Consider the following 15,629-nt stretch of genomic DNA (forward strand, 5'->3'; position numbering starts at 1 on the left):
AAGTTTGAAAAAGGGAACTTATAAAAAAACAGGGGGAGCTTTATAGGACAGTTTGCATTATGTGTAAAAATCTTATTGGTTTCTGTGAACATATTCAGAAAACAGAGTGACCTAAATTTTACTAAATGATAGGCTCAGTGTCGCAATAATGAACACATTAGATTGGTGGAAAAGAACACCAGTCAGTGTGAGAGTGTTAGTTTAGCTGTGCACTATCGCCACATGATGGCAGTAAGGCTAAACTAAGATTTTAAACCACCATACTTCAGAGAAGAAGAGTGCCTTGTCCCGTGTGCCGGCTGGTTCGTGGTTCATTCATGACGAAAGTCCCCGTGGCCGTCACCGTCATAAAGCCGTAGTAAACATGGCAGGTTACCTGAAGGTTCTGAGCTCCGTGTCCAGAGGAGCAGCTGCTGCTCTGTCTCCAAACCCCGCGGTGCTTTCACCGGCCTCCGTCTGCCTTCAAACACCGCAACGCAGGAACTGTAAGTCGGTGTCCACTGACACCACAAATGTGTGACTGAGATAACTTATTCAGATTTAACTGTGAGGTTCATATCAGTAAAGCTGTCTACTGGCTGTGTGGGGCGCAGTGTGAACGCAGGGAGGTGTGTTTGAATGAATATTTGAGAGTAAAAGCCGATGGTCGGAAGTCGATGTGGCTGTTGGCAACTTGCCAACTCTGAATCACTCTTACTAGAAAAAGTAAAGGTAGTAGTTCACCTATTAAAAAAGACCTGTTACGGTCAGGGCACAACATACCGATTAAAACGCAGATAAAACAATAATGAACGTTGTAACTCATTCAATTGAAGAAGGCGCAGTGCGGTGTAAACTCGGAGGGTTATGTGCTGTGAATTCCTCAGGTGAGAAAGGTAATATCTTTGCAGATATAAACATATAAAGAAAGGCATGTCATGAGACTGGTGTCGGCCTGTCTTGGCATTGAGTCCACCTGTTATCAGGTACAAGAAGGTAATAACTGCTATCAAATCTGTCACATAACTCCAAGGTCATGGTGTAGTTGAGTTAAAACGCTGGCTTATCCTGAGTAATGAGACTGAGGGGGGCAAAGTCTGACACACATCAAAATTAATTCAGAGGAATCCACTATTAATCTTTTCAGTTTATTATATTAACGTACTGTAAAATCTCACAAAATCCGTCCTCATTTTGTAATTTAAGGGGAATTTGATAATCAGAACACAAAAGAGGATTTTCCTTAAGAATATTGTCAAGAAAAAAATTGAACTTCAACACGATAAATATGTTGATTAATATATTTTTAGTTGTAAATGTTTAAGGTTCAATTATTTAAATGAAGAAAATTGCCAGTCTACAAAATGTTGTGTTTTTATTTGTTTATTTCATTGCATTGCAAAATACATTTTTTCTATTAATTTGTGTTTTTATTGGTTATTGGTTAACATAAAGAGGAAAAGGTCACATTTCTATTTTAAATCTTACTCACATTGAACTCAAATATTAAATTATTAAAGGGATACTTCAACATTTTGGCAAATTTGCCCATTGCCATAATCCCTATAGTCTTACTAATAATTAGATTTGTTACCTTTAGTTGTCAGTGCAAACTGTTTTTAGATCGGCGGTGCTGAGATAGGAGCTGCTCTGCCAACGCTATGGTGTCTTATGGTATTTCTGGCTTTCCCTCATCAAACTCATCAAATACACAATCCAGCAACTCCAAAATGCTCTCGTGGACAAGCTGTGACCTGCACATTCACCACGCTTTGAAGTAATCATGGAACATTATGAGACTGAGATGTTATAAAGGTAAATGCAAAGCCGGAACTACACTCCAGACATGGCTGCTGCACTGTGTCACTCCGCACAGTGGTTTACTCAAGAAATAGTCCCGAGTATTTGCTTCATGTGTCGTAATGTTACATAATTATACATGATTATTTCACAGCTTGGTTCACAGATTTTGGTTCTTTTGGCAATGTGGGCAGGTGCCACGTTGTGCTGGAAAATGAAATCGGCATGACCATAAGGCTTATCAGCAGACAAAATCATGAAGCGCTCACAAGTCCTGGTAAATGGCTGTGTTGACTTTGGACTTCAGAAAGTAGTAGACCACCACTAGCAGATGACATGGCACCCCAGGCCATCACTGACTGTAAAAAGTGAAAATTACCCCTATGCATTGTGTGCCTATAAAGACATTAACTCTTCATGCCAAAAATTCTGCTTTGAACCCGGCTGCAAACGTGTTTATTTCTAATGAAAAAAAACTGCATTTTAACATCGGGTGCATGTGACTTCCAGTGCTTCTGCAGCCAGCCTCAGGTGGACACTCAAGGAACTGCAGTTTTTAAACCTCAGCATTGGCTTTGTTTTCCAACCATGGAGGCTACTGCTTGGTATCACATAAATAATCTTTGGCTTTGAAATGTTAAAAGACGACCCTTTCAGCGATGTACTGTTAATGACTTTGTCTGGCAAACTCATTAACAATAACGGTATAGAAACTGTCACCATCATTCATTTTGGTATGTTCCATAATGAGCTAAAACTCCTCAAAGGACTACAGGCCACTGCAATGCAAGATATGTATAGTGCATACATTGAAACACTCTAAAATCATGTGGCCAAGTTATGGAAGTCCAGTGGACATTTTCCTGTGTAATCACAGTTGCATTATTTTAGTGTTAAATCTTTCCATTGCCAAACACAGTAAACATGATAGATAATGTAAGTGTACATTTTTCAGATGCTACAAAGCGCATCAAGGTGGCTCAGCCGGTGGTGGAGATGGATGGAGACGAGATGACCCGAATCATCTGGGAGTTCATCAAAGAGAAGGTAGGCAGAAGTCAAGCTTGTCCAAAGATGGAGGATACTAGTGGAAACCTTTTATTTTGAAATTATTACAGGCCGGTTCTGTTCAAATTAAAATGGGCTGTGATCATTAGTTTTGAGGTTTTTGTATATCTACAGCTCATCTTGCCAAACGTGGACGTTGAGCTGATGTACTTTGACCTGGGTCTGCCTTACCGGGACCAGACCGATGACCAAGTCACCATTGACTCTGCTCTGGCAACCAAGAAATATAATGTGGCTGTGAAATGTGCCACCATTACTCCTGATGAGGCCAGAGTTGAGGGTAAGCTGGACACGTTGTGTTTCAATGGTTTTAAACGTACCTACTTTGTTGACCTGAAAAAGAAAATCATGAAAGCATTTGATTTTTAACCAGAAGCACCATGGCTATCAGTTGTATTAAAATGAAAATGAAATAGTTATTTTAATTTAAGTAGAATTCTTTTCTTTTAGAGTTTAAGCTAAAAAAGATGTGGAAGAGTCCAAATGGCACAATCAGGAATATCCTAGGTGGGACAGTTTTCCGTGAGCCCATCCTTTGTAAAAACATCCCTCGTCTTGTTCCTGGTTGGTCACAGCCCATCACAATTGGCAGACATGCTTTTGGTGACCAGGTAAGAAACTTCTCATGGACGTTGTTGTTATTCCCAGAGATGTTTTTAAACTGAGATAAGTACAGATGTCTCTAATGCCAGTTCTGATGTTTGATCTCAAAGTACAGGGCCACAGACTTTGTTGTCGACCAGCCAGGAAAGTTCAAGATTGTGTTTTCCCCAAATGATGGGAGCAAGCAGAGGGAGTGGGTGGTGTATGACTTTCCAGCAGGAGGCTGTGGGATGGGGATGTACAACACTGATGAGGTAATAATAAGACTGTTATTGATTCATATACCTGCATTGAATCACAAAGATTTAAGACATATTTCAAGTCTGAAATAATTTGTATTTCAATATAATTAAGGGTGTGAGTTAATGAATAATTTGTGATGTGATTTTTAATCGTATCCTGTGCTTGCAGTCAATCACTGGATTTGCTCACAGCTGCTTCCAGTATGCCATCCAGAAGGGATGGCCTCTGTACATGAGCACCAAGAACACAATCCTCAAAGCCTACGATGGACGATTCAAAGACATCTTCCAGGACATCTATGAGAAGTAAGATCACGAACAGATCAGGATTCATGTGTCATTTTTTTGCTGGGTTGGACAGCATGCTGTCTAAATCTGCTGACCACTGTTAAACAGGGGAGAATTTTCCTTATTCTCTCTCTTTCAGGAACTACAAGCCTCAGTTTGACAAGCTGAAGATTTGGTACGAGCACCGGCTCATTGACGACATGGTGGCTCAGGTCTTGAAGTCTTCCGGAGGATTTGTTTGGGCCTGCAAGAATTATGACGGAGATGTGCAGTCAGATATTCTTGCACAGGGTAAATAAGTTTCAGTCTGGTGATTTATAGTTTTTCAAAAAAACTTATCTGCACTCCATGTTCTGAGCTTGAGTTTACTTTGGTCTGTGTCCAGGTTTTGGCTCTCTGGGTCTTATGACGTCAGTTCTGGTGTGTCCAGATGGCAAGACTATTGAGGCAGAGGCTGCCCATGGGACAGTGACAAGACACTACCGTGAACATCAGAGGGTAAGGTCAAACCCAGGGGAGTAGAGTTGTCAAAATACCGGAAATTTGAACGTCCTTACAATACTGGTAAACAGAAATCGACACCTTTTTAAATCCCCCAGCATTAAAAAATACACCTGTACAGCCAAAACTGGTTAATTTAGTCATTTTTATATTTCCAACCTGCACACTGGGACCCATATTGTAGGGAATATTTGTTTTCTTTTGGATTATCAACATTCCAAAAGACTTGGATGCAGTGATTCTGCTCTCTGTCATTTTTTATTTTTCATATTTAGGACATTTTATGGCTGTCTTTGTTTGTGCAGTGATGTGAAGCTCACAGTCAAAAGTCAGCAGATTGTGTTGCAAAGAAAACTTTAAGAGACTAGGAGACTTCGCTGTCTGTCCCCTTCAGTTCTGTATCACTTTATGTCACTAACATTAAAATGTGCGTCTTTATGAGATGCTAAAGGGATTTAATAAGACTTATATCCATGCAATTCAGAGCATATATCTTCAAGTCATTCAGAATAAATCATACACCATATCTCAATATTGTACACCTTTTTCACAAAGGACTAATTCCATAAACACTGGGTAGATGGGGCAAAGATGTTGATAGCAACATCTAGAGCATCTTCTTCAGTTCTGAATCGAATGAAAAAAATCTGTTACAGTAACATGTGCTGCTTTCTCTCTTTGTAGGGAAGACCAACCAGTACCAACCCCATTGCTAGTATCTTTGCTTGGACCAGAGGACTAGAGCACAGAGGCAAACTGGATGGAAATGCTGACTTGATAAAGTATGTGACCCTTAAAATAGCTATCATTTACTCATGTGACGTACTGTATAGTTTGGAGAGTTTTGTATCACATTTGTTGCTCATTGTTGCTCTTTAGGTTCTCCCAGACTTTAGAAAAAGTGTGTGTGGAAACTGTGGAAAATGGAGTGATGACCAAGGACCTTGCAGGATGCATCCACGGATTAGCCAAGTGAGTCTTTATTTTAAACATAAGAAGTGATGGACTATTTACAGTGCCTACAAAAATGTTTACCCCCTTGGATATTTTACCCTTGTATTTATTTTACAAATTAATCATGGTCAATATGATTTGGCTTTTTTGAGATTTCTTTTACAGAAAATCCTATTTAATGTCAAAGAGAAAACAGATTTCTAAAAAGTAACGTCAATTAAACAAAAATTTGGAATGTAAAATAAGTAACTGCATAAATATTAACTCTATTGAAAGTGACTGACCCATTTCAACAGAGGTCCAACCATTTGGTGTTAGTAGTCTCTCAATTGGTGAAATGGGGATCACTTGAGTGCAGTGAATTTGTCTCAAGTTATTGTATTAAAAGACACCTGTGTCTTGAAGGTCCAGTCACTGGTTGATCAGTATTCATGGCTACCATTACACCATGAAGACAAAATAACACTCTAAGCAACTCAGAGAAAAGGTTTCTGAAAGTTTAAGTAAGGGGATGGATACAAATCCAAGAAATCCAAGGCACTGAACACACCTGAGCTCAGTTAAATCCTTTATCAAGAAATGGAAGGAATATGGCATGTGTGTAAATCTGCCTAGATCAGGCCGTCCTCACAAACTGAGTGGCCATGTAAGAAGGAGACTAGTGAGAGAGGCCACTGAGACACCTGTGACTACTCTGAAGGAGTTACAAGCTTCAGCAACTGAGATGGGTGAGACTCTGCATACAACAACTGTTGCCCAGGTTCTTTACCAGTCAAATCTTTATGGGGAGTTGCAAGGAGAAAGCCACCGCTGAGGAAAACTTTTGTTAAATCTCGACTAGAGTTCAAATAAAGGCATGTGGGAGACTCCATGGTTGAGTGGGAAAAAGATTTTTGGACTGAAAAGACAAAAAAAAAACAAAAAAAAAAAAAACTTTTTGACAATCCTGGAGGACAATGTTATTCAGTCTGCAGGAGAACTACAGCTTGGGAGAAGGTTTATTTTCCAGTGAGACAACGACCCAGAGCATACAGCAAAACTACACAGAAATGGTTAAAGACAACAAGGTGAATGTTCTGGAGTGGCCGAGTCAAAGCCCAGACCTTAACCCAATAGAGAATCTGTAGCTGGACTTGAAAAAGGCTGTCACTCCCAATATGTGCAACCTGACAGAGCTTGAACAGTTTTGCAAAGAAGAATGGAGTAAAACTGCAGTGTCCAGATGCCCTAGCCTGATTGAGGCCTATCCACATATACTCAATGCTGTGATTGCAGACAAAGGTGCATCTACTAAATGCTGACTTGGAGGGGGTCAATATTTATGCAGTCACTTAATTTACATTACATTTTCTTATATAATTGACATTACTTTGTAGAAATCTGTTTTCACTTTAACACTTAAAGATTTCTTTTGATTTGTAAAATCAAAAGAAGGGTAAAGATCCACCGGGTGAATACTTGTAGAGGCACTGAAGATACAGATATTGTAATTTATTACAAACTGAACCCCTTAACTTTATTTTTGCAGCTGCAAGCTGAATGAGCATTACGTGAACACATCAGACTTTTTGGATGCCATCAAGACTAACTTGGACAAAGCTCTGGGCAAATGAAGAAAAATTTGAAGAAGCACATACAATGCAAAAAGACAAACCTTGTCTACAGATTCAAACTTTTTTTATCCTACTTTTGTATTAACTTTTGTACAATTATGAAGGAACTAAATGACCTTTTTTTGACATATTTGTATTGTATAGCTCACTGACACAATGTTTGTGCTCTTCTGCCTTTCCTGTTGCAAGGGACCAGTTTTGTATGTCACACTCAATTTATTGCATTGTTATGATTCGTATGAAGCGTAATTTTAATTTGTAATGGCCTATCAAGTGATTTAGAATCTTTTATATGTCTTCAGAGACCAGCCACATGTATAAACCTGGCCATATTTTGCACTGTCAGCATTATTATTATTAAAAAGAAATGACTATTCCTAGTAATGCAGAAACAGGGTATGGTGTTAAATTTTGCTGTGATGACCATTGAACAGATGGGAAACATTTCAGTTGCACACACGTGTCTGTTTACTTGTGCATTCATGCAGCGTGTGTCAAAGCATGGCCCTGTGTATGACAGTGGGTATTGTTTGCACCAGCAGGGGGGAGAGCTGATGGGTCGCTTGGCAAAAGCTTGCTGCTGTGGTGACCACCAAAGTTTATGGCCAGCAGATGTCGACATGGTAACACTCAGCCTGATATGCAGCTTGTATCACAGCTCAGTCTTCATTACATAACCAGTTAAACTTTGTGCCTTTTTTTCTTACAAAACTGAGTAGGGGCAAAATTGCTTGGTGCTTGTCACAGTTAACAGTGCAGAACTACTGAGGCTCAGTGAAGAGGATGTAAGGTTGTGTCAGGTTAAATAGCCAATCACATTACCTGAATTTTCCTTCAAGTAATTCTTCTGTTGATCATGTAGAAAAGATCTTATCTGGCCTGAATGGTTATCTAACAGAGGGCAACCAGAGTATGCACATAGAGAAACCCTATCATTGCAGCAGTTTGTCTGATACTGTCTTTCTGTCCAGTCTCAGTCTGGATAGAGGTGGACTTCATAACTGAATCACTCTTCAGGGAATATACTAGTCCCTCTCCTTCCCATGCTCTATAAAGCCAAAGAAAATGAACAAGGAGCCTGTATCTAAAAATTACCAGAAATTAGCATTTAGATTAACTCTTATACCCACTACTTTAATTTCCATCATGAGGAACCTTCCCACAGAACTGCTTAGTGCCAAAGAACCTCCCACTTTAAATGATGTGCTGCCATAAATGAAACATACTGTATCAAACTGATCAATCACATCCAGGGAAATGATTTCTCATGTAAGTATAATCCATGCACACAGTGCAAAGCAGCTGTCAATGTGTAAGAAAATCCATGGGTGCACATGCAACAAAACTAACAATACACTCTCACAAAGGACATAGTGTCCCGAAGCAAGAGCATAACCTGAACAGTTGGTAAAAAGATCAGATGTGGTTAATTACCAGTGTAACAGATTTTCTAGTGAGTGTGACTCTTGCACTGGAGTCAAGAAAATTCAGTCTTTTGTCTTTACGATGTCCAGATTTACTCCATTTGATACGCAGAGCCCCTTTCTACTTTCAAGAGAACACTATGCACTTAGCTAGACTTTTCTCCTCTGTTGTTCCCAGTGGTGGGATGAGTTTATAGAATTAGAGTGAGAACTTTACTTCTGTAAGTTTAACACCCAGCTCTTTGTGAGCGACCCAGCACTTGGTAATTTTGTGCAGTATACAGTATGTAGATGAAGACAATGTAAGTGATGGTGATGATGAGAGTTCTCATGTTAATGAGTTGTTGTTTGGTTGCTTATGTTTATAGTTTTAGGAAAGCAAAACAAACAAAAAAAGGTTCTATACATCATGTGCATTGCTTCTAACACTGCATGGCAGAACCATCATCCGATTGGGCTTAAGGCACTATGTGTCTCTAACTGATGTTTTTGTCTCTTGTCAGAAGTGTCTGCTAAATGAAAAAACATGTCTAGTGGTTGTACTTTTTTGGGTGAAATGAAACTACTATTGATATACCTTTAAAAATCATTTCATAACATCTACAGCCATATTAGCAGCTGAGAAAAAACAAAACAAGTGCATTGAACTAATGCTGATATAATCACAGAGCTAAGCCTCTTTTTCTTTTACTACTCTATCAGTACTAAAGCACAGCTCACTTTGGAAACCGCTGCTTTAAGGTTTCCCAGGCTTAACTGTTCCAGGACCAGTAATGTAGCATTCATAGCATCTATTTTAAATGGTCAGCTAGACTGTTCACCAACAAATAAGAAATATGGAATTGCTTTAGTTTAGCATGTTAGCCTGCTAATGTTTGCTAATTAAACCAAGAACACAGCTGAGGCTAATGGGAGAGTTATTAGCTTTAAAGGCTGGAGCACATCAATGAAAGCTCAATGGGGTGTGTGCTGGATGCCAAACCCATTAATTCTGCTTTACAAGGAGAACCAGCACACATCTCCACTGAGCACAGCACAAGGATACTCATATAGAATGAATGACAATCATTAGAATTATGAAACTAGAATTTAACATTTCCATCTGATGCTTTTAACACCAATAATAGCACCACAGCTACTAAAAAAGGAAGTTGGTTAATTCATTTTTTGTGTCTATCTTGTGAAATGGGTGAAATAAATGTGTTTTTTAAGCTGGAACTTCTCAAAACTATCCATCTGAGAAATAAGGCTTAAGCATTGTACTTAGAGCATCAAAGTATTGACATATTTTAACCGCCTCAGCGTAGAAGCTGGGCAATTAATGCAGTTTCAATTATGATTTTAGCTTCCCACAATCATGAAAACAATATAATAGACATTAAATGATTACTAAGCAGCATGCTGTGTTGTTGAAAAAGCTAAATATGATGGTTAACAAAAAAGCCAAAAATATCACAGTCTTACAGAACAGCTTTGGTTTTGAGGAGTTGTACCTAGAACAATGCAGAATTAGTTCAATCAGGAGAGACTTAATACGAGTTCAACAATGATTTATTTCACAAGTTTATAAAGGTTTGAGACTGTGTAGTGTCTTTGATGATTAGACCCCATCGTGATGTCTAAATGAATTTGAAAGGGGTAGTGAGGCTGACAGCAGGATAAGATACTGCTCATGGAGTCTAGACACTGGTGGTGGTGGTGATGGAAGGTGTAGGATAAGATGAGGAGAGACTTCTGAAGAGCTGGACCTAAAAACACATGAGATGGCTTGGAGGTGGATGAAGAGATGCAGGATGCCACAAAGGAGCTGGACCTGAACACAGATAAGATGTAAAGGAGGTGGCTGGGGTGGAGGAGGGTTGCAGCGGACGCACTGAAACTGAGAAGGAGAGGAGACAGATTTTGAAATATGACATCTACAGGATGATTGGATTAAGAGATGTTGTGGCAGAAAGGGATTGGCTTAGAATTTAAGTGAGGGAGTGATTATTAATGAATCAAAGGATGAATGAAAATTAAACGGTCTTCCTGCTTGAACTTATGCCAAGCTTCTTAAACATGGTTGTGGCTACCCTTTGAGGGAAAACAAATTTATTTAATCATTCAAAATGTACAGATACAGATTTTGTAAAAATCAGTGAATGAAATATTATGTTGAATATTTGTGATCTCAATATGAATCAAAATAATGGTGAATATGTTTTTTGCCATAATTGATCCATCCTGCCTCAGTGTATGTTATTCTTTTTTGCTTTTGTGTTTTTATTGTTCCAGTATGCATGTTCTTCTTTTAGATGTTTTCAGTCATGAACTAACGAATCAGACAGGTCAAATTATGAGATGATGACAGAATCATTATGACCTGGTTTCCTGTAACGATGAGAATTTCTACTGAATTACATAGCAAAACATCCATTTTAAGGCACTTTAGTCTGACATACAGTAATTTCATTCCTTGATGAACATGCATGGCAAAAAAAAAAAGCCTGACATTGCAGAATTTTCTCCCAACAGCGACAGATTTAAAAAAGCACTCAATCTTTTAAACTAGAGAACCTTTATTAAATAAATCATGGTTAATCTCCATGAGGTCTCAGTTTGATTTTCCTCCAAGAAGACCATTCCTCAGGTTTAGTGTGCATAACAAAGCTGACCTGCATGGCAGGACAGGGGGAGTTGACAGTCTTCCCCAAAACAGAATAATGAAAAACAGGACACGTCTCAGTCCACTTTCAATTCAGTTATTCAAACTGTAACCAGGACCTCCACATTAGTTCTTTTCTCCTTTTTAAATTAAAGATTGAATGGATCTCCATTTCTTTATTTTTGTTCTTTTACTGAAATAACTGACTTGAAAGTGAAGTGAAGACAGCCCTGGATTTAAGAGTGCTGAAACTTCAAATGACAAAAAACCCAAACTGATGATATAACGTACGAACTGGAATTGCTTTGAACAGACAACTGCTATTATCTGTATGAAGGAAACTTCTGATTACAATTAAACCTGGTGAGAAAGCATTTCTGTTTGTGTAATGATTTTACCATCTCTGTTAAATGAGTTCACAGAAAAAAACAGTCAGGTCTCGATAAAAAAGTGCTTTGTATTGTTCACTCAGTGATTCAAAAACAAGAGCAGTATACTCACTACACGGGATAGATCATTGATGTAAAGCTAAACCATGTGGGACAGAAACTGTAGGTAAACACACTGCATGTTGAAGAATCCTTTGTACAGTGAAAGGGTTTTACATGTCATCAACATTGTCTTCAGATATCCGCTGACATTTAACAAGTTTTTAAGTGCCCCGTCAACAATAAGGCTACAATGTCCTGTGTGCAAAAAGCCCACATGTGTTAAAGAAGCAGTCTGTTTAAACTGAGGGGCTGGGCAGAAGAGGTTACTACCATTAGAAACTGTTAAGTAAGAGCATTCAAACCTATGAGTATGTTGGGACTATGTATCAAAAGTTCAATATACAGTGGGTAAATAGCTGACATGGAGGAGGCTTAGCTGCAAATGTTCCTAACTGGCACTTTCAGTCAAATAATAAGGGCATACATTAGTCTTGAATGATAAAAATGGCAAAATGGTAAACAAATTTTTTTCATAATAAATGTAACTGATGGCTCTGCAGCTGAAAGTGTTTTTTTCTTCAAAAATAATGACACATACACGCGACATACAGATTTGACTGTCCGCCAGTGAGAGTCTTTGAGTCGGCAAGCGCTCTAATCCCAAAAAAGGAGCTCCAGACCACGTCAACACTTTCAGTGTCCCTGCTATCAGCAACAGAGCTGAAACGTTTCCTTAGAAGTGCGTCTCATCCTGGCTTCCCATCAGAGTCCAGCAGTTCTGGCTCTTCTGGAAGGAGGCCAAAATCTAAAAGAAAATCTCTTTCCCCCTGGTGTCTCTCAGGGCTTCCACAACAACTCTTTCGTTTCCTTCTGCCTTCAAAATAATATTATTAATAAAACAAAACTGTGGTCCATCACCACTCAGGGTGTAGTGTAGCTGCTTGTATCCTTCCCAAAATTGTAATACTCCTCCATGTCCTCCATGTTTGCTGTTGTAAGTTTGGTGAGGTTTTGGGAGCCACCATTGTCCATATTATCTGGTGAAGTAAAGCTGAAGTTCTGTCCTTCATACTCCCCCTGGCTCTCCATCTCTGGAAGAACTTCTGAAAAAGATTTTAAAAGGAAAAGATCAGAATATGGCTTTACTGTTGACATTTTTTTTTAGATATATAATACTAGTTTTTACCTTTGACTAACAACATGGTAGGAATTCTGAACCTGAAATTTATTTATATTTAAAGCTTTTCTTCTGTTCCAACATTCAAAGTACTTTGTATACCAGGACATATTAATACTAATTAGTGATTTAAAAATATTAGTATGTTTAAACTATAAATACTCCACAAAAATAAGATCCAACTCACATTGGATCTGAGGAATTCGGCATGGGATTTTAACAACATTTATTTCAAACAGAAAAATGATCATTGACTTTTTGGCTGGGAGGAAAGTAAAAGACCAATCAAGAGAAAGCACAAAAAGACAAAGGACAAAAGCATCCTGCTCAAGTTCAGAAAAATACCCAGATCCGGGATTTTTAATATTTCAGACTAGGCTATTCAGGCTTAAATCTTGCTAACAAGGAGCATATACCAAGCTATCCATGCCCCTAGATGTGAACGTTAGGATGGGCATCATTGCAAAACAGGAAGAGCTTTGAGTAAACCTCCACTGGATAGGTAATAGTCAAAGACAGCACATACTGAAGACCTCACCTTGTCCTTCTGGTGAGACATCCATCCCGTGTTTGACCTTCATGTGTCTGCTCAGGTTTCCCTTAAGGTTGAACTTACTGGTGCAGTAAGGACATTTAAAGGGCTTACTGCCTGCATGGAGATGCATGTGGCCCAGCAGGTTGTACATTCTGTTGAAAGACTTACCACAGACCTAGAAGAAGATAAGACCTTTTAGTTGGTGAACACAGAAATCATCCAGACAAATACAAATGTCGACAGTTTATATTTCTGTGTTCAATATATTCTGTAGCTATGTTATAGTGGCCTACACCTTATAAACACTTCAAACTTGTGTCTGAAAGGCTTTGCAGTAAGGAGCCTGAACTCATCAGTGTGATTTTTCTGCCACTTCCCAGAGCTGTTTCCACATTTCCTGCTTATTTACAGTGCATTCAGAAAGTATTCAAACCGGTTTCTTTTTTTTTTCCTTTCTTCATGTTGCAGCCTGATGCTACAGTCAAAAAGATTAATCTACACTCACTATCCCATGTGAAAAAAATAATTTTTGACATTTTTGCAAATTTATATTAAAGAAAAAGAAATATTACATTATATTACATATTACAAGAGCTGGGGAGAGACATGCGGTAAAGGGCCTCAGGCCGGATTCGAACCAGGGCCGTCTGCGTACATGGGGCGTGCCTTAACCACTAAGCTACCTGTGCCCCAATTTCTCTGGATCTTTGCTGAGACATTTCTACACCTTTCTTGGAGTTCACCTGTGGTAAATTAAACTGATTGGACATGATTTGGAAGGGCACACACCTCTTTATAGAAGGCCTCACAGCTGACAATGCATATCAGAAAAAAAACAAGCCATGAGGTCAGAGGAACTGCCTGCAGAGCTCAGAGACAGGATTGTTGTAAGGTACAGATCTAGGGAAAGCCACAAAAACATTTCCATTGCACTGAAGATTCCCAAGAGCATAGTGGCCTTCATAATTCTCAAATGGAAGACGTTTGGCACAAACAGGACTCTCCAAAGAGCTGGTCATTTCACCAAACTGAACAATCGGGGAAAGGGCCTTAGAAAGAGAGGTAAACAGGAACCTGATGGCCACTCTGAGCTCAAGAGATCCTGTGTGGAGATGGGACAAAGTTCCATCAGCACTTCAGCCCTCCACCGATATGGGCTTATGGCAGAGTGGCTAGATGGAAGCCTCTCCTCAGTGTGAAACAGATGAAAGCCTACTTGGAGTTTGCAAAAACTCCAGATGAAAGCCAGAGGGCTTTCCTGTGTTTTGCACTGAGGAAAGACTTCCGTCAAGCCACATGGTGATGGTTTTCCTTCTGAAACTTTGTCCCATCATCACACAGGATCTCTGGAGCTCTCTCATCAGAGATTGAATATATGGCTGCTGAATCAGCTGAGGCAGAGGATGGGGTAATTTTTTGCCCGTTTGGTTACTGAGAGACACAGGGATGAAGGAATTCACTTCCTGAATTTTTGACTGGCAGTCATACCATGCTACCCAGCAAACCAATCATAGGGCTTGTGGTTTGCATCATTATGACACAGTTACACTTTTGTAGAGATGCAGGGAGGCTTACACGCATGGGTCTCTGCATAAAACCAGGGCTATCCTAAAATAACACAGAAGCTTAAGCCTAGAGTTAATCATAAAACCATCCAGGGGGTTTTCTTGATCTGTAAATTTGTTGAATCTGTTGCCAAACCATAAAAATCAAAGTTGACAAATACAAGATACAATGCAAAAGTATATGATGCATTAAAGCTAACTGAAAGAAAATCCTCTGACTTGTCCTCCTTATATTAAAGAACCCAACTCAGCAACTATCACCAAGGATTCAATCTTATATTAATTCATAAAGTCACCTTGCATTTGAAGGGCTTTACAGGCAGGTGGACGATCATGTGGGTCTTGAGCGTCTGCTTCTGGATAAAACTCTTGAAGCAGACATGACACTGGAAAGGCCTGACGCTGTTGTGGATCAGCATGTGTCTCTTCAGGTTGGCAGATAGGGTGAACTCCCGGGAACACACATCACACTTGTGGCCTTTCATTCCCTAGAAAGGGCCAGACAGAGAAAGAGAAGCTGAATCATTTAATAAACAAATACAGTATGTGCTGCAATTTTCTCATTGTTCAACTAGTTACCTAAGGCAAGACCAACACACACTTGCTGCTTAACAAGCTTGTGGCTGTGGTAGATAATTAAAAGAGGCAAACACACTAGAGACAGAGTAGGTAAGAGGGGAAAGTGAAAGGTAATTCAGGTGTTAAAAAACCAGGCTGGTCTGTGTTCAGCTGTTGGTTTGATACACATATTGACTCCTTTTGGGGGTGCAGCCACGCAAAGCTCAAGACACAACTAAGACACTTT

At 39.3% G+C, this 15,629-nt stretch overlaps 2 protein-coding genes across 3 annotated transcripts in view; one reads left to right on the plus strand and one right to left on the minus strand.

The window, feature by feature from the left end:
* The first annotated feature begins 255 nt into the window (after positions 1-255).
* LOC121509957 (isocitrate dehydrogenase [NADP], mitochondrial-like) lies at positions 256-7,436 on the plus strand. The gene is made up of 11 exons (XM_041787781.1): positions 256-485; positions 2,735-2,826; positions 2,962-3,127; positions 3,298-3,458; positions 3,561-3,704; positions 3,862-3,998; positions 4,120-4,271; positions 4,366-4,478; positions 5,166-5,263; positions 5,361-5,453; positions 6,964-7,436. The coding sequence occupies exons 1-11, from the start codon at positions 365-367 to the stop codon at positions 7,046-7,048; spliced, it is 1,362 nt and encodes a 453-aa protein (XP_041643715.1). The 5' UTR covers positions 256-364; the 3' UTR covers positions 7,049-7,436.
* A 3,574-nt stretch (positions 7,437-11,010) lies between these two features.
* Positions 11,011-15,629, minus strand: part of znf710b (zinc finger protein 710b) — a 50,924-nt gene continuing 46,305 nt past the window's right edge. For both annotated transcript variants that reach the window (XM_041787767.1, XM_041787759.1), the window contains exons 3-5: positions 15,121-15,312; positions 13,263-13,434; positions 11,011-12,650 (exon numbers count right to left, since the gene is read on the minus strand). In XM_041787767.1, the coding sequence (XP_041643701.1) occupies positions 12,469-12,650; positions 13,263-13,434; positions 15,121-15,312 (546 nt within the window). In that variant the 3' untranslated portion in view covers positions 11,011-12,468. The remainder of the gene's footprint in view (positions 12,651-13,262; positions 13,435-15,120; positions 15,313-15,629) is intronic.

The sequence above is a fragment of the Cheilinus undulatus genome, linkage group 1 (genome assembly GCF_018320785.1).
Source record: "Cheilinus undulatus linkage group 1, ASM1832078v1, whole genome shotgun sequence".
NCBI lineage: Eukaryota > Metazoa > Chordata > Actinopteri > Labriformes > Labridae > Cheilinus > Cheilinus undulatus.